Below are 19,611 nucleotides of genomic sequence, written 5' to 3'. Positions count from 1 at the left end.
ATCCCATTTTATTAACCAATTTGCTGCTGACCTTCGATGATCCAATTCAACCATACTAATAAGCAAAAATTACACAAGATAAACTAACATTTCTTCTTGATAGATATGATATATTATGATTTGATTGATATGATATTATATGATTGATATGATATGATATATTGTGATATGATATATTATGATATGATATATTATGATTGATATTATATGATTGATAAGATATTATATATTATGATAAGATATGATATATTATGATATGATGTGATATATTGTGATATGATATATTATGATATGGTGTGATATATTGATTGATAGATATATTGTGATATGATATGATATATTACGATAAGATATGATATATTATGATATGATGTGATATACTGTGATATGATGTGATATATTGTGATATGATATATGATATATTATGATTGATATGATATATTATGATAAGATATGATATATTATGATATGGTGTGATATATTGTGATATGATATATTATGATATGGTGTGATATATTGTGATGTGATTATATTGTGATATGATATGATATATTATGATATGATATATTATAAGATAAGATATGATATATTATAATAAGATATGATATATTATGATATGATATATTATGATATGATGTGATGATATATTGTGATATGATATATATTACGATAAGATATGATATATTATGATATGATGTGATATATTGTGATATATTATGATATGATATATTATAAGATAAGATATATTATGATAAGATATGATATATTATGATATGATGTGATATATTGTGATATGATATGATATATTACGATAAGATATGATATATTATATGATGTGATATATTGTGATATGATATATTATATGATGTGATATATTATGATATGATGTGATATATTGTGATATATTACGATAAGATATGATATATTATGATATGATGTGATATATTGTGATATGATATATTATGATATGATGTATTATGATATGATGTGATATATTGTGATATGATATATTAAGATAAGATATGATATATTATGATATGATGTGATATATTGTGATATGATATATTATGATATATTATATGATATGATAATGCAGTGGCGACATCTGCTGTTCGTAGCGTTCATTGGGAACAGTGTAGCTCCTCCTCCAGCTCCACCGTCGTCGTTTCGTTTTCACTGCTGGACTTGCTTTCCGTAAACACTGACAGTGGCGCTTTAATGTCAGACAAAACTCAGGACTTGTGTTATAATAACTGGATTTGGAGTCTGCTTATAGTGAAGTGACACTCCTCCGGCTCTTCTGACTGGATCAGGTGGGTTTGCTTTAACAGCTCGATGGTGAAGTTTGACTGGTCATGATGCTTTCACGTGAGTCAGCAGACGCAGCAGTGCTATTAGCGCTCATAATTATCATGATGACATTGAGGCTATCATTACTGCTCACCATAGTAATGCAACTAACGTAGACAAATGGTAGCAGATAATGCCACTGGATGCGGGTTTTTCCCGCATAGTCATGTGCAACATAGACGCTTTCTCGTTATATTGGCCCTTGGCTGGACGTATTAAATCAAAATGTTATCTTCCCTTAATATAAATATAAGTTTGTATATTAAATGACTGATGACAGTCCTGTTGTGTCAACTGCTTTAGAAAACATGCTGCTTTGGTGTACGACAGCACAATATGATTATGAATATAATATTTCTAAACCGTGGTATTTACACGGTTCGTTAAACAATACCGCATTATATGCTCAAACACATAGTATAACCATAATAGGCCTACAAAATTCTCATTAAATGCTAAAAACTTTTATTATTGCAATAATATATTACTTAAAATTGCAAAACTATATTATGGTATTTTATTTGTACTGCTTTGATTTAAATGCAGATTTAAATAATAATAATAATAAATCTGTGTACGTTTTACAACATTGCTGCATTACAGTAATGAGAGTAAACGAAATTACAAATAAGTAATAAATAAAAAAAATCCAAACATTATGGTAATAAAGATTAAAGAGGGGAATTATTGTAAAGAAATTGGCACAATTTAAAAAAAAAAAAATTAATTTCGAAGTGAACTGTGACCTGAACCTGTTTTGTGAGATTCACCCAGCGCAGTTAAAAGGTGTTGTAAAAGAGAAAGTATACGCCCAAGTAAATAATCTATCAAAAAAAAGTAAATATGAGAGATCTAATAGATAAAGTGCACACAACTCTGAAATAAAATGATTAACACTTTCTAGTTGTTTTCCAGCATTCCTGTCTGCGTCCTATTCCATAAATAAGTGTACTCTGTTGGATCTGACAGTCATTAGTGAAGGCAGAGAGACCATGTGGGAGTCACATGAGTGCAGAAGATGAGCAGTAAACAGATGCCAGAAGCACAGCCCCGGTCTGAGTGTGTTACACCATGAACAGCACCACTAACCCCCCTCACACCATCAGCGGAGACGCAGCCGTCAGCTACGTGCTGGTCCCCTTCTTCCTCATCACTGCCCTCGGGATTGTTGCAGCAGTGGTAGGTGCTGGCATATATAACAGCAAAGCAGCAGTGTTTAATAGGTAGCATGCATCAGCAGTGTTTACTAGGTAGCATGCATCAGCAGTGTTTACTAGGTAGCATGCATCAGCAGTGTTTACTAGGTAGCATGCATCAGCAGTGTTTACTAGGTAGCATGCATCAGCAGTGTTTACTAGGTAGCATGCATCTGCTGTGTTTACTAGGTAGCATGCATCAACAGTGTTGACTAGGTAGCATGCATCAGCAGTGTTTAATAGGTAGCATGCATCAGCAGTGTTTACTAGGTAGCATGCATGTCTCTTCAGGGTGATTCTAACAGTGTCTGTCTGTGAGCTCAATTGGGGAAGAATGTGAAGTCGCATGATGGAGTAATTTGATTGAGCAGTACATCCATAAAGACAAAAGGCCTTTATTCTTTTATGAATGTGTCTTGACTGCGTGCGCAAAATGCTTGTCAGCTGCATTTTTCCTTACTTCCACAGCTGAAGTAGTCTTACAGACATTATGAATTGGTGTAACTGGTTTATATGTGTTCCAGGCATTATGTTACTGTAGTAAAATGCTAATGTGTCTTCTTGTTTTATAGGTGATGTACATAAAGAGGAAACGGAGGTAATTAACCATACTCCAGCACTCTTTGAAAGATATCAAATGTTTGGAATAATTACAGTTTTTTAGAAATAAATCTCTTTTGCACACCAAGGCTGCATTTATTTGATCAAAAATGTAGAAAAAATTGTAATATTGTCAAATAATATTACAATTGAAAAGTTTTCTCATTTGAATATATTGTAAATTGTGATTGATTGCTGTGATCAAAGCTGAATATTCAGCATCGTTACTTCTTCAGTGTCACGTGATTCTTCAGAAATAATTATGATCAAATGTATATATTTATTTATGCTTAAGTATTAATAATGGTTCTTATTATTATCAATGTTGAAAGCAGTTTTTGCGGCTTAATATTTTTGTCGAAACTGCGATGCATTCTTTGATGAATTGAAAGTTCAGAAAACAGCCTTTATTTGAAATAGAAATCTTTTGTAACATTATGAATGTCTTTACTGTCACTTTTGATCAATTTAATGCATCCTTGTTGAATAAAAGTATTCATTTCTCTTCATTAAAAATTAGTGGTCACGATTAATCGCATCCAAAATAAACGTTTTTGTTTACATATGTGTGTGCTATGTATATTTATTATGTATATATAAACACACGCATGCATATATTTAAGAAAAATATGTATGTTTATATATTAAATATATTTATATATAATATAAAATATAAGAATATAAATATATAAATGCATACACACAGTATATATTTTGAAAATATGTACATGTATGTGTATTTATATATACATAATAAATATACACAGCACACACATATTATGTAAACTAAAACTTTTATTTTGGATCGCGATTAATCGTTTGACAGCACTATTAAGAATTAGTAAACTAATAAAATATCATTTTTTCTTTCTTTCTTTTAATCTAATACTTACCTCAAACTATTGAATGGTATTGTATCATGATTTACACAAAATAATAATAATAATAATTATTATTATTACTATTATTGTTGGCGTTAATGTTGATTATAATTTGAAATGTTTCTTGAGCAGCAAATCAGCATATTATTATGATTTCTGAAGGATCATGTGACACTGAAGACTGGAGGAATGATGCTGAAAATTCTCAGGAATAAATTACATTAGAAAACGATTGAGAATTGTATATCACTGTATTACTGTGTTTAATAAATACAGCCTTTGTTTTCTTCTTTGTAACACAGAAGTAGATGTTAGGCAGAATGCCTGTCCCTCTGTTTTTCATATAATGTAAGTGGATGATGAAGGGAATTAATACATTTTTTTTCTGCCTGTGTGTCTCTGCACTTTTAGGATTGATAGACTGCGGCATCAGCTGCTTCCAGTTTACACTTATGACCCAACCGAAGAGCTGAACGAGGCAGAACAGGACATTCTTTGGAAAGAGGAGGACACAAAGGTAATCCATCCTGTTATGAGATGAAAACTGCTGATGTCTAATGCTGACTCCCAGTGCAATACTGAAAGCAAATGTTAAAGGGATAGTTCACCCAAAAATGAAAATTCTGTCATTAATTACTCGCCCTCGTGTCGTTTCAAACTCGTAAGACCTTCCTTCGTTCATCTTCGGAACACTAAGATATTTTTGATGGAATCTGAGAGCTCTCTGACCCTGCATAGACAGCAACACAACTGAAATGTTCCCAGGTAGCGCCATTTTGGAGAATATCCGCTGGATGTAAACAGCGTATGCTGTTCTGTGTCAGCTGCGTCACGCAGGATCTGTTTCCTACGTTGTTGTGATTTGATCTGAACGTAAACAACGTATCCGCGTGCCACAGCTGACACAGAACAGCATACGCTGTTTACATCCAGCGGATATTCTCCAAAATGGCGCTACAGGGTGATGCGGAGGAGATGAATTGTTGAATAAAGTCGTTTTTTTTTTTTTCTTTTGCGCACAAAAAGTATTCTCGTAGCTTCGTATAATTGCGGATTAACCCCTGATATCACATGGATTATTTTACCGATGTCCTTGCTACGTTTCTGGACCTGGGAACATTTCAGTTGTGTTGCTGTCTATGGGAGGATCAGAGAGCGCTCAGATTTCATCAAAAATATCTTAAATTGTGTTCCGAAGATGAACGAAGGTCTTACGGGTTTGGAACGACATGAGGGTGAGTAATTAATGACAGAATTTTCATTTTTGGGTGAACTATCCCTTTAAAATGTTCTCTACCAATATTAATACTTTTATTCAGCGAGGACTCATTAAATTGATCAAAGGTGACAGTGAAGACATTTCTATTTCAAATAAATGCTATTCTCTTGAACTCCACAAAAATATGAAGCAGTACAGCTGTGTTCAATATTGATCATATTCAAAAATGTTTCTTGAGACTGGAGTAATGATGCTGAAAATATTATGCTATTTTCACAGCAATAAATTACATTTCACTATATTGCCAAAAGTATTGGGACACCCCCTTCTAACGAACAGTTTTGACTATTTCCATTAGTGCAAATCTTAATGTTGCATCTAATTTTATAGCAACAGTTTGGACAGGAGCCTTTTCTATTCTAACAGAAAAGTCTATTCTAAGTCTTTTCCTAGCTGCATTGCAAATGACAGTGCAGTGGTTTACAGCAAGTTGTTTAGCAACAGTAAACCAGTGGTAAACTGAACCAAACCTGCATCATTAAATATTCATGTCCTTTGTTTTAGTGCCTGAGAGAAACTGTAAAAAAGGTTGAACATTAAACGTGCTACGTGGCATGATGACAAGACCGTATCATGTTTAATTTTGGTGTGAAAAGTACATTTAAAGGGGCCATATGACGTTGCTAAAAAGAACATTATTTTGTGTATTTGGTGTAATGAAATGTGTTTATGCGGTTTAAGGTACACAACTTAACCACTGATTTGTAGTTGTGTCCTCTTTTGGAAGACCAAACAAAGTAGTTTCGCTTGAACAACGAAACACGCGGCGGACTTGAGTGAGCGGCGGCCGGAGGGCTTGCGGCAACCACATGTGACGACCCCGGGCTGGACTCCGCTTCGTCCAACGGTGAAAGCCGATCCGGCGATCCACAGCGAAGTTGATGTATTCCCTCAGCGACCAGCACGGATCAACTCCAGGCATGACAAAGCGGATATTGTCCTCTTTTGGAAACAAAGTAGTTTCACTTTCACAACGAAACACACAGCGTCTTCACAACATGGCGGTGGCAACAACAATACAACAGCGAGAATAAAAGTTACGCCTTCTTTCTTTGCGTGAACAATTGGGGCAGCGTTATGCAAATCTTCCCACACAGTGACATAGACATGTGGGGGTGCGTGTTAGAACGAGCCGTTTTAGGTAGGCGTGGACAAGTCTTACCTTTTATAAAGAATATCTCTTTGAGTTTGAGACTTTAGTCTTTGCAACTTTACGGATCTTATAAATGCACAAACAGATTAAAACACTCCAAAGAGAAAGGAAAACTTGAAATCGCATCGTATGACCCCTTTAAGTACCTCAAAGCAATATACTTTAACAAAATAAAAGCAGTCCAAAAAGCATCATTTGTGGAACTGAGGCATTTCATCAAAAACATACCAAAACTACAATTATTTGTAAAATGCATCCTCGTGTTCATAACAACAATACTACAGCGAGAATAAAAGTTACCCCTTCTTTCTTTGCGTGAACATTTGGGCGGCGTTATGCAAATCTTCCCACATCGTGACGTAGACATGTGGGGGCGTGTTAGAACGAGCCGTTTTAGGTAGGCGTGGCTGACTCTTAACTTTTATAAAGAATATCTCTTTGGATTTGAGACTTTAGTCTTTGCAACTTTACAGATCTTCTTTATGCACCAAGAGCTTGTAACACTCCAAAGAGAAAGGAACAATTGAAATCGCATCATATGACCCCTTTAAGAAATGGGAATTTTAAATGTTTCAGCCCTATGACAACAACCTACGAGTGGATTTACACACATCTCCACATATTTACAGCCAGTTGCTTGCGTGTCAAGACGAGCCTGTGTGGAAAACCTGTTCAGCACTGTAATAAACCACGTCGAAGTCTGAGAAACCTTTCTCTTTTTTTTGCATTTCCAGGTGGTCCAGGGTTGGATGAGGACGTATCAGCAGCGCAGACCCCTGCTCTCGAAGGATCCTGATGCATGAAAATCAGCTTTAACTTTTGGTGATTCTGCACATAATCTGTGAACCTGGTCAATAACGCAACACTGTCTCGTCGTCCTGTATTGCAGATTCCCAAGACGGACATTTTTGAGCAATAAGCTACTGATTTTCCCACTGTTTGAAGTGCTGAGACTGGAAGAGCTTTAGGGACATGAGAAATCTACAGTGAAGCGATGGGATCATATCGTTCGCCTCAGGTCTGTTCTCATGAAGCAGTCTGAATAGCAAGACTCAAGAAGGATGTTAATACGCCTCTGTGTTACAGTTGTTTATTTATTTTAGCTGTATATATTCTGCTGATGTTCTGTGCTATTAAATCCTCACGAGAGCTGGTCGTTTTACTGAGTGTGCATGAATGTGATCTGCTAAAATGGCACTCGAGCGCTCAAGAATCTGTTTTATTTTTCATTCTCTATGTAAACTAGTTTGTCAAGTGACTCGCCTTGTTACGACACTCGTTTCCTGAACGCCGGATTGGAGTCCAATCGACATGGGAAGCAAGTGAATTTAATGGTACAGAAAAAAAAACGGGACTTTTTTTTATTAAATATCTTATTTTATGCTCCACATAAGAAGGAAACACTTATAAGTTTGGAGATGACGGTGAGTAAATGATGACAGAATTTTCATTTTTGGGTGAACTATCCCTTTAAAGGTGACATATCATGAAAATCTGACTTTTCCAGGTTTTAAGTGCTATAATCAGGTCCCCGGTGCATCTACCAACCAAGGAAACGTGAAAAAGATTAACCCAGTAACTTTGTTTTGGTAAGCCTTTTTCTGCAAGCGTCTGAGAAAACGAGCGCGTCAGATTTCGCTCCCTTGGTGACGTGGCAAAGGGATCTCATTATAATATTACTGCCTCTTAATCTGTAAGTTTACACCCACGGCGCCATTATTGTGTTTCCGCAAGCGACAACGGTGAACCAGCTCTAATGCCATGGCGAAAGTTTGAGCAAAACATGCTAACTGTTCTGTCTTTAGCTGCACAGACGAGCACAGAACACTGTTTAGAGTCCCAGCCTCAGAGGAGACAACAGAGCAGTGGATTTATTGATTTATTTACTGTATATTGCTGCTGCCACACAGATCTAAAATAAACATGCGATTTATTTCCCAGCAGTTTACCTTCACAGACATAACCGACTGTTTTTGTAACTCGTGTGTGTTTAACGTAAACTTGTGTGTGAATGAGAACTTAGTTTAGTACTCACATGCTGTGACAGCCGCTTTCTGTGCGTGTGCGTCGGATGTGTGCGCTCAGAAAACCCGTATATCAAAGTTTAAACTCATATGGTTTAAAACGCATGATTTCAGCTCGATAAACATGATAACCAGAACCAAAACAGATGTTACGAGCAGGTACGAGCTGTAATGGCGCAGCTCTATTCTGGAAAAGGGGGCGGGGAGCAGCAGCTCATTTGCATTTAAAGACACAGGCATGAAAAACAGCGTGTTTCTGCTTCCACTCAAAATAGGCATTTTCAAAATGATATAATAAATGATCTGTGGAGTATTTTGAGCTGAAACTTCACAGACACATTCTGGGCACACCAGAGACTTATATTACATATTGTACAAAGGGGCATAATATGTCTCCTTTAAAGTCGGCGTGAAATGAAAATTCACCCCATATGTTGCCTAAATGTATGTTACCGATGTTATCGTGAAAAATGTATCCACCTTATTTTTCAACTAATAAGCAATTTTCCGTGAATGTATAACGAGAAGAGTAACAGCATGCAGTAAATTCTAAAAATGGTTTAGAATTTACTACGCGCTACAAACTAGTGCGTTCTTAATTAAGACTATACATGAAAATAATATGGGAAGACACACCAGTTTGAAATATCATGCAGCAAAATGAGCTGTTTTGTACAGCTAAAAATAGCTGGATGCAGATGAAACTGGAAGCTAGACCTTTTTTTTTTTGACATAATTTCAGCATCAAAATGTCATAACTGGATCTTCCAGTGAAAACTAGACTTCTCTCTGGTGACGTCTGTAGGCCCTCTGCAGTCATTTAGTCCCATTGAACTCATCCCTGTAAGCACACCTTCAACTGCTTTTTATCTTTTGACTTTTTTTACAGCCTTTATTAACAGCCAAAAGTAGCTGTGCATCCTGAGTACAAATGTACACAGACATTTCAATCAAACAATCAAAAACTGTCAAGTAATTGTCAGCAAATGTGTTCAACTATACAGTATTCACCATATTTTTAGCATAATATCAGCTGCAACCATTTGTAACAAATCTGTGCCACTTGTAGTTATTTTAGCTGTGCAAAAACCGTTATGCTGCTTGAAACTGCAAACTGGCATTTGGTATCATATCATATTAAAGCAGTAATTCACCCAAAATTGAAAATTTGCTGAAAACGAAGCACAGTGAATGGGTGCCATCAGAACGAGAGTCCAAACAGCTGATAAACACATCACAAGCATCCACACCAGTCCAGCGATTAATATTTTGTGCATATCCTTAAAAGTAATTATTATAATTAAATTATAATAAAAAGTAATTATTGTAGTCATAAACAGCACATTTTCACCATTTAATGCACTTTGTTTTTCTTTGAGTTATTTACCTATCGCAGCTAATGAATCGGAAGTGTTGCACATGCAAAAAAAAGGTGGCTGCACAATACCAAAACAGACAATAAAAATCTGAGTGCTTTAGGTGAATGTTAGGTATAGCAAACTGGCTTTTGTCCCGTCTGCTGCGGACGTCACAGGATAGTAGCTGGTGCCAGTCGGTGTCAGGACGTGTTACAGACCTGCTTGTGCTAAAATGTGACCCTGGAGCACAAAAGCAGTCTTAAGTCGCTGGGGTATATTTGTAGCAATAGCCAAAAATACATTGCATGGGTCAAAATTATTTTTTCTTTTATGCCAAAAATCATTAGGATATTAAGTAAAGATCATGTTCCATGAAGATATTTTGTAAATTTTCTACCGTAAATATATCAAAACTTAATTTTTTTATTAGTAATATGCATTGCCAAGAACTTCATTTGGACAACTTTAAAGGCGATTTTCTCAATATTTTGATTTTTTTGCACCCTCAGATTCCAGATTTTCAAATAGTTGTATCTCGGCCAAATATTGTCCGATCCTAACAAACCATACATCAATGGAAAGCTTATTCAGCTTTCAGGTGATGTATAAATCTCAATTTTGGAAAAATTGACCCTTATGACTGGTTTTGTGGTCCAGGGTCACATTAATTATTCTTATATTGAGGCATTTGGTCATTATGTTTTGTTTCTCTAGAAAACCAACACATGGAAGAACGAATGATCAGAAACTGAGCTGGTTGACTGTATGGAAAGCGGGGTTGAAGTCAGGGAAAAGTGAATGAAGATGGGTGCAGGAATAGGTGTGAAATGATTTCTGGTTTGTCCAATGCATTGCAGAACCAGGTTTACCGCATTTTATCAGACCTGCTTGGCAATCTATATCGGTAGCTAAACAATCGCATGTTTCCATGATCTCAGATACTCATGATTTTAATTTAACATTTAAAACATTTCATTTACATTTAATTTAAAAATTGTCTAGATGAACTTTTAAAGCAGAAATGCATCAAATTTTGTGAAAAGTCCATGCAACCATATAGATGGAGATTTTGGACCAATCCGAGTTGTCTGTGGTCAGGGCCAAAAATGGAAACCAAGCGAAGGACAAAACGTCATTATCACCATTTAGAAGTTAACGGTTAAGGAAGATCTGATGCAATTTATTTCTAGTCGCATAGCACCACTTCTAGACACACAGGATTTCTTACAGTGGGGATTTGTGTTGGTTAAAAGTAATACTTCATAGCAAAAATACAGCCACACAAATATATGTACGAATTCTTAACTTTATTACCATTTTGAATATAAATTCCTGCAGTCCACAATAGAAAATGCAGAGTGTATACATTGAAAAGACTGATCCCAAACCAGTTGTGTGCACGGGCACATAAAACCAAGACATCAGTATTGAAGGGGCATGTTAAAAACCACTGCGTCAAACAGCCATAGTACCATCACGATCTACTAAACAGGCTCAGGGCTAAGCAACTAGCAGGATGTAGTTTATTATAAAGAGAACACTAAAAAAAAAACTGCTGGGTTGTTTCAACCCAACTTTGGGTCAAATATGGACTAACCCAACCGTTTTAACCCAAAAGTTGGTTTAGTCCATATTTGACCCAAATTTGGGTTGAAACAACCCAGCAGTTTTTAGAGTGAAAGAGAAAAACAAAAAAAAAAAACGCCCTAACCTTCAGGTGCCACACCAAATCATTTTGTCCATGATATATCAAATCAAAAAGTCAATTCAGTGCACCAAACGAGTATGTATAGAAAAATAAACTAAAAACACACAAACCTATATCTCTACCACAGTCTGTGAATATGTTTTGCATCTCTCTGACCCAATGCAGTCATTCCTGTGGTGTGTCCAGATGTTTATATATGAAAAACAGTTTCTGTTCATTGATGCACACTGCTGTAAGCGAAATTAGTTTAAAACGAAACAAAAACGCAACAAAAAAACCCACACCGGAGTCGGCTGTAAATGGATCAGAAACAAACACGCTTGCCAAAGGCTGCACTGAAGACCAGTTGAACATCGTCAAGAAAGAGAAGAGTAATCCATCATAGGGTGTTGTAAAGTGAGGTATGAACGTGACGGTCAAGTCCAGAGTAGAACTGACCTGGTTGCAGTATTCCGGGTTTAATTAACCATGTTAGTAGCAGCATTAAGTTCTGAGAGGAGACCCAGTCACTGGACCGATCAGCGTTCCCTGACATGGAATTTAACACGTCAAAAAAAAGAGAAAAAAAAAAGCATGAAGAAAACGAAACAAAAATCCCAAAACACATCAAGCAAAAGCTGTCTGAGTCGGTGTCAAGCCGCCATCAGAGCATATCTTTGTCCAGTATAATGACAGACACTTTCGACCAATTAGCCATTGAGTGCGAGACATACACGTGTGCATGCATCCACGAATGGACATACAGTATTTTGAGTCTTTTTCCAGTGGTGTTACACAGAGAAGGCGCATGAAGTGTGCAAGCCTCCCTGACGCTAGGGTGCGCTAGAGCGTAAAGGTGAATTGGAGGGTGAGGGTGGCACTAGTGTAGTCACTGGACCGATCAGCGTTCCCTGACATGGAATTTAACACGTCAAAAAAAGAAAGAAAAAACCCATGAAGAAAACGAAACAAAAACCTAAAACACATCAAGTGAAAGTCGTCTGAGTGGACTGTAATGGGACAGAAGAAGCGACACGGCTGGGAAGTTCACAAAGAATTTGCGAGCAAATGGAATGATTAGCATTTTCTATAAAAAAAAGATTAAATGTTCGCGTGTAATTCACGGGTTTGGGGCCGATACAATTAAAAGCACTGCTGGTGTCTAATCATTTGCGGTGCCTTTTTTGGAGCAAGGATCAGTTGGTGGTAAAACATTTAATAATTTCCGCAATTAAAACCAATCGTCCTCCATAACATTTCGAACAGGCCAGACGAGCAAACTGTTCCTTAGCACATCCAGGAAACTGAACTACACTGAGAACAGACTTAGACTGACTACTTAGCTTTCGCGTGCCAGTAAATTTATTGCGGGTATCAGTGAAATCATGATGGTGGCAAGTCGGCAGAGGGCATTATTAAACAAACAAAAGGAAGTCAAAAATGTTTCACAACAAAGCATTCAATGATGTTGATTACAAGTTAAAAGTCCTCTAGGTTATGCGCACTCAAAAAAAATACGCTAATTTTATTCTAAGAGTTTAACTGGAGACAGAGTTACCACACACGCACACACAACCCAAGTAAAAACAACGAGTAGGTCAATTCACCTTTGTCCAGTACATAACGACATGAATTTCACACAACCTACCATATTTTAGATTTAGACGTGTAAAAATAAACTTGAATTCTCAAGGCCTGAAACGGTTGCTTGTGAAAAAAAGAGAAAACTTCAGTATTTTGCAAATCGCTTTGTGTCAAGCCGCCATCAGAGCATATCTTTGTCCAGTATAATGACAGACACTTTCGACCAATTAGCCATTGAGTGCGAGACATACACGTGTGCATGCATCCACGAATGGACATACAGTATTTTGAGTCTTTTTCCAGTGGTGTTACACAGAGAAGGCGCATGAAGTGTGCAAGCCTCCCTGACGCTAGGGTGCGCTAGAGCGTAAAGGTGAATTGGAGGGTGAGGGTGGCACTAGTGTAAGAGGGGGAATGGGGAGGGTCAGTCCAGCTCTGGTCAACAGGAAGAAATAATGTTGGATTGTGAGGTAGCACGAGTTGCTAGTTACTGTTCCTCTTCCTCCTCCTCTTCTTCCTCAGAGGACTTAGATGGCTGCTCCTCCTTCTCCTGAAGAGACAGACAGCAACAAACGGTCAGACAAGGAAGTGACATTTGCATTATTGCATGCAAAATAAAACAAAATGCAACGGACCTTTAAATTGGGTTAGACGCCATGTTGAATTTAACAGACGTGCAGTTTTTACAATGGCACGCACTGTATAAAGGTTCTAGATCATGTCATTTTTACAACTTTCAAAGCTGTATTACAGACTTTTTGCTTGCTTAGTTTTTCAGAAAGAGATCGTCACTGAACAACCTGTATATTAAACACTACAACCTACTGAAAGCACTGTACTTCAGTCCCTCACAGCCTCAATTTAATTCTTGTCAATTATTAAATATGGCCCTATCCTGACTATAGGCATCATTTGTATTTGTGCAAGCATTTTCTTTCATTTTTGGGGTCAAGTGGGACAACTGCAGTCTATTATCTCAAATCTGAAAGAATAAAAGGTTAAAATGATAAACATGATCGGAGAGTCACTGACTTGCTCACTCATAACTTGCACCATTAATGTACAACAATCCACTAGGTAACTATGGGTTCACAGTGACACTGATGCCAACAATTTGTGTTAATGCTTAAAGCAGACATGCGAAAACACTCCTCTTAAAGGGATAGTTCACCCAAAAATGAAAATTCTGTCAATTACTCACCCCCAAGACCTTCATTCATCTTCGGAACACAAATTAAGATATTCTTGATGAACTCCGAGATCTCTCTGACCCTTCATAGACAGCAAGGGAACTACCACCATCGTTAAAACGGTCCATGTGACATCAGGGGTTCAACCATAATTTTACAAAGCTACAAGAAAACTTTGTGCACAAAGAAAACAAAAATAACGCCTTTATTCAACAAACACGAAAAGCATTCTTGTAGCTTCTTAAAATTACAGTTGAACCCCTGATGTCACATGGACTGTTTTAATGATGCCCATGCTACGTTCCTGGACCTTGATCGTGGTAGTGCCCTTGCTGTCTATGGAGGGTCAGAGAGCTCTCGGAGTTCATCAAATATTAATTTGTGTTCCGAAGACAAACAAGAGTCTTACGGTTTTGGAACAACATGAAGGCGAGTAATTAATGACAGAAATGTACATTCTTGGGTGAACTATCCCTTTAAAACATTAAACAATGGTCACAAAGTATATTCAACATTTTGCATGTAGCATCCACTCTACTAAATCAAATCAGAGCCACCTGTTTTCGAAGTCTGAATGACTAAGTGGAGGAAACGTCCTGGCACTGCCACGATAACTAGTAGTGTGACTCAAAGCCAGAGGTTTGTGTGACTCAACTCGGCGGATTCCTGCGGACATGTTTGAATGAGGAAAACTAAACTCCAGCGCCAGAACAGTGCCTCATGTGAGAGGAATGCAGCACAAAGACACGGGGCTGATGACTACACAGTGAGCTGTCGAGGAAACGGGGGGCGGCACTGGGCTCTGCCCGATTACATGCCAAACTGACTTAACAGCAAAATAAAAGGCTTCAAGATATTTGATCTGTTCTTATAAACAAGACCTACAAGAGAAACGAAGGGGGAGAAAGAACTGCAAGAAATCCCTCGTGAGAAGCAGCCAAATATTTTTGTTGTTGCCCGTGGCAACTTCCCACCACACAAACACCCGTTCAGCCTTGCGGTTTTCGCTATAAACGCACATGAAATACACAAAACGGAAGACAAATGAAAACTCACTGCTTTCTTGGGCCGTCCTCGGCGTTTCGTCCCTGCAGGTGCCGAAGCCGTTGCCGTTTTCTGAAAGAGAAAGAGAGAATAAACATTGTGCTACGCATGCAGTTGAGCACCAGAGAGCGCTGTTGGGCTCTTGCTGGCAGGCAGCCCAGGGGCAGCGAGTTCATTGGCTATTATATTGGAAACGGACACGAGCAGCATGCAGTGCACTTCAGTTCGCCAGCCACCTGGTCCGGAGCTGAGAGACAGCTGGTACAAGCGGGCGAGAGAAACGGCAACACGCGCATGCACACACAAACAAAGGGAGAGGTGGTGTGCATATTGGGGGGAAGGGTTGGTGGGTCAGCTGTCATAACAATAGATGGAGGGGATGGAAGGGCGGGGTTATCATCTCAGAGACTGCACTGCTGCCAGTGCACCTGCAATGCACAGCGCCTGCTATGCCACAGGAAGCCAGCAGGAAGTCAAAAGATTTAACCGGAATTGAGCAACTGGTTTTATCTGCACGCTCTAACAAAAACAGAAGACTGTTCAGGTCGCACATTTAAAAATAATAATAATAATAATAATGAGGAGCCAAGAATTTGACTGTAAACAAGCATGTTTACACTGAAGCAAAAAAAGCAAATTGGGCAGAATTACACTTAAAATTAAAGGTTCCAAAAGTGGGGATTTGCAGTGATTCCATAGAACCACCGTTTTAGGTTCCAAAAAGAACCTTTCAGTAAACAGTTCTTAGAAGAATCTTTGGTTACACTATTTTATAACACTATTCCTTGTTACGGTGTAACACATTTAAGTACTAATTAACTACATGTACTTACCATATGGTTAGGATTACTTGCATGTAATTATTCATAATTAAGTGTTATTATAACAGTAAGTACATGTAACATATGTAACAATGACACCTTAAAATAGTGTTAACAATAGTTCTTAGAAGAATCTTTGGTTACACTATTTTAAGGTGTCCTTGTTGCAGTGTAATTCCACATTCAAGTACTGAGTAATATTAATTAACTACATGTACTTACTATAGGGTTAGGGTTTGGCTTAGGGTTACTTGCATGTAATTATGCATAATTTATTGCTATTATAATAGTAAGTACATGTAACTTATGCAACAAGGACACCTTAAAATAGTGTCACCGAATCTTTTTCTTTATGTGACGACCTAAAAAACCTTCTTCCTCTATAAAGAACTTTGTGCAATTCCGTGGAAATGTTCTTTATGGAACCACAGACACCAATAAGAACTTTTGATTGTTAGCGTGTAAACTCATCGGGCCGGAAGACAGATGCAGGTTTGTCAGTTTGTCTTTGATGGTAACATTGTACAGGAGGTAGTTGTGCACAAAACCACCGAGACATGTCTACTCACTTTGCCCCGATGTGCCGTGGAGCTTGGCTTGTTCTTGCTGCCCTTTGGTCTTCCTCTAGGTCTCTTCGGTGTGGGAGATCCACTTGCCTCCTGCTGCTAGAATATTGAGAATATGTAATCAGAAACACCAAAATATGTGCACAGACTTGAGTCAACTGTGGGTTTCCACATACTACTGGTGGATAACTTACAAAGCATTTGCTGTTCATAGTTAACAAGTGGTTGCTACTTTAAGACCAACAGGTGGCATGCAGTCATTGGTCGCCAAAAGAGAACCGAATACACTGCAGACCACCACAGGCCAACTATCAGTGTCATACCAGTTAAATGAGCCGCTCAGGGTCAGTGTAAAGAATATTTCATGCAAATGGATAGAGTAAGCCAACTGCAAATAATGCATATCAAGTCTGCTTCAGTCTTCTCAAGGACAGGAAACCAAGTTCACGTCAATGTAGACTAACATCTACGTCATTTGATTTACAGAGAAGAGAGTGTGAAAGATCAGCACACTTGTTAACATGTATAGCCTTTCAGTCATTTGACAATTTTACAACTACACAATACAAAACAGAGCCTGAAAAAAGGGAGATTTGGATGAAAAACTAACTTAAAAGCAGTTGCATCCTACCAATTTCTGAAACTAACCACTTACAAATGCACAAACTGAAAATCTGCTAGAGCTATTAACCTTGCTGCCTTTAAGCATGTGAAACAGATGTGATCCACTTGGATAAAAATCAGAATGAAATACCTACAAATTTACAAAAGATACATGCGTGATTGTTTGCTTTTTTCTGTAGCACACATTATTAGTGTACTTGTTCTTTTGTGGTGTAGTAAGGAGCTATGGCTTTATATAAATAACACACACACTAAAGAAGCTAAGACAGTGGCGCTTAATAAGTAATCCAGCTTGTTGTATGATGGTGGCCATGGATTACTACTCAAAGGCTCTGAGTACATGGGTGAGTAATAGGGCCTCAAGAGTGCATTGGGTTTAAAGTTTCTATGACTGACAGCGGGATGAACCAATCAGATGCTGGCATTTCCCAGCGGCCAATCAGTGCGCAGCTGAAACAGTAAGTGGGTTACTGCTGCTTTAAAGAGATCATGTTACAGGCCTTGGTCATTCTGCCACTACAGATGACCACTGCACATGTTCAGCGTGTGCAATCGAGTTGAAGATGCACCATTCAAAGATCTTAATATAGCCTATTGGTTAAGAGCTTTACGAGATTAAGTAACACACTCCAAAAAATGGTTTGGATGTCCTCAGCCCATGTGCAAGACCTCAAAACAATAAAACGCACGCAAGCATAATTTTAGCCAGAAACACAAAATAAAGGCAGTGTTTTGGTCTCATCAATATGAACTATACCGGCCCACTGAAAGCCAGAGTGGCCCATATGAAGCAGAGCGCTACCTGTGGGTGTTTCCGTGGTCTTCCGCGTCCTCTCTTCTCCGCTCCGTCTTTCTCTTTAGGAGCCGCTGTGTCCTTGCCGGAATCACTCATTGCGCTTTACTGGAAATCTGCATGCAAACAGAGTCGCTCGATAAGCACAATCGATCAACAAACACGATATCTGGTGAAAGCACAAAACTTTAAATAAATTACCACGCGCTCGTTTGGTAAAAAGTCGAAATTAACTTCGCAGGGAGCGTAATGAACGAGCGCGCGGAGCGACCGGCTTCCCGTTTGTTTACCACACGCGCTAGGCCCGAGCTCGCGCGAACTCAAACCCGACACATGTCGGCTACAACAAGAAAATATTTGAGTAGCGGCGTGTCCGTTTAAACAATATGACAATACCTTAAAATCGCAGATCTGAAATCCGTCGTAGGTTCTCGCTGTGCTGCAGCGGAGCTTTAAAAGAGAAAGCTAAGAGGCGAACGGTTTCTACGGATACCCCGCGGATCCAGTGCGAACCGGAACACGAACACAGCGCGCGATTCGCGCCCTTTTAAATCCCCGAGCGCGTGAAAACACGATTCTGTTGTTTACACTGCGAAGAGCTTTAATCGATTAAAAAAAATAGAAATAGCAAACCAAAACCAAGCGTAAGACCATTGCTTTGTGTAAAACGTCGTCTGAACGATTTTAGCCCTTTGTTTTGAAACCCCCAAAAGTTGAATTTTAAAAGAATTGCGATGTTTGCTGTATATAAAAACAACGTTTCTTCGAGAAGGACGTGGACTGCGTTAACTTACTGTAACTTTGCGCAAGTAATAAGTTACAACGAACAACGAACAACGCGCCACACGAGCCCGCCAATATGTTTAGTGTTTGTTAATCCCGTTCGAGTGTGCCCCAAAACAAACTAATCACTCCTATTCCTGTTTTCTTATTTTTGTTCTTGCAGAGAATGGAAATTACTAGAGCTAGCTTTGAAATAAATGAGAGAGATTTAAAACGTTACCCTTTTAAAAGGAGCGGTCAGGACAGCGTCCAAAGCGTTGAGCCGCGCGAGCTGCGAATGAATGAAGCCACACTCGCCCGCCTTCGGGAGCTTCAGGGGTCTTCCACGCCGGAAATAGACGAGGGGCGGAGACAGCCAGGAGGACGTGCGTTTGAATTGTAACTAGCCAATCAGCTGCGTCGGTGGCAGAGTCCTGCCAATCACGATCGCGTCGGCGCCAGACACAGCCAACCGTTTTTGTTTGTAATGTTGTTACAGGTTTTTGTTGTTACCGACCACCTCTTTAAAAAAAAAAGTTGGTCTTAAGTATTATTTTTATTCTATTTTAATTCTAATTTATCTATATTTATCTTTTTTTTATTATTATTATTTATTTAAAAAAACAAAACAAAAAAAAAAAAACACTAGCTTTCTATTTTTTCTATTCTATCTACTTGTTTTTCTTTGTGTGTGTGTAT

General features: G+C 38.2%; 2 protein-coding genes and 1 long non-coding RNA gene across 8 annotated transcripts; 1 reads left to right on the top strand and 2 right to left on the bottom strand.

The window, feature by feature from the left end:
* Positions 1–1,233: 1,233 nt before the first annotated feature.
* On the bottom strand, positions 1,234–2,386 carry LOC107690112 (uncharacterized). Its single transcript, XR_001634402.1, has 3 exons — positions 2,318–2,386; positions 2,097–2,102; positions 1,234–1,304 (listed from the first exon to the last, which is right to left on the bottom strand). It is a non-coding gene; the product is annotated as an uncharacterized LOC107690112 (long non-coding RNA).
* Positions 2,387–2,398: 12 nt separating this feature from the next.
* Positions 2,399–7,603, top strand: LOC107690111 (uncharacterized protein C3orf18-like). The gene is made up of 4 exons (XM_016488348.1): positions 2,399–2,529; positions 3,119–3,144; positions 4,439–4,544; positions 7,194–7,603. The coding sequence occupies exons 1-4, from the start codon at positions 2,422–2,424 to the stop codon at positions 7,260–7,262; spliced, it is 309 nt and encodes a 102-aa protein (XP_016343834.1). The 5' UTR covers positions 2,399–2,421; the 3' UTR covers positions 7,263–7,603.
* Positions 7,604–12,421: 4,818 nt separating this feature from the next.
* LOC107690106 (high mobility group protein HMG-I/HMG-Y-like) lies at positions 12,422–19,267 on the bottom strand. Of its 6 annotated transcripts, none has more exons than XM_016488342.1 (5): positions 19,154–19,267; positions 18,160–18,319; positions 16,737–16,832; positions 15,359–15,418; positions 12,422–13,662 (listed from the first exon to the last, which is right to left on the bottom strand). In XM_016488342.1, the coding sequence occupies exons 2-5, from the start codon at positions 18,247–18,249 to the stop codon at positions 13,600–13,602; spliced, it is 309 nt and encodes a 102-aa protein (XP_016343828.1). In that variant the 5' UTR covers positions 18,250–18,319; positions 19,154–19,267; the 3' UTR covers positions 12,422–13,599. The 6 variants fall into 6 exon arrangements, with proteins under 6 accessions (XP_016343828.1, XP_016343831.1, XP_016343826.1 ...); XM_016488345.1 differs by having other exon boundaries at positions 16,733–16,832; positions 18,160–18,266; XM_016488340.1 differs by having other exon boundaries at positions 18,160–18,266.
* Between the last annotated feature and the right edge of the window lie 344 nt (positions 19,268–19,611).

Source organism: Sinocyclocheilus anshuiensis, unplaced genomic scaffold (genome assembly GCF_001515605.1).
Source record: "Sinocyclocheilus anshuiensis isolate Anshui unplaced genomic scaffold, SAMN03320099.WGS_v1.1 scaffold2207, whole genome shotgun sequence".
Classification (NCBI taxonomy): Eukaryota; Metazoa; Chordata; class Actinopteri; order Cypriniformes; family Cyprinidae; genus Sinocyclocheilus; species Sinocyclocheilus anshuiensis.
This window is presented reverse-complemented; position numbering and strand designations above follow the sequence as displayed.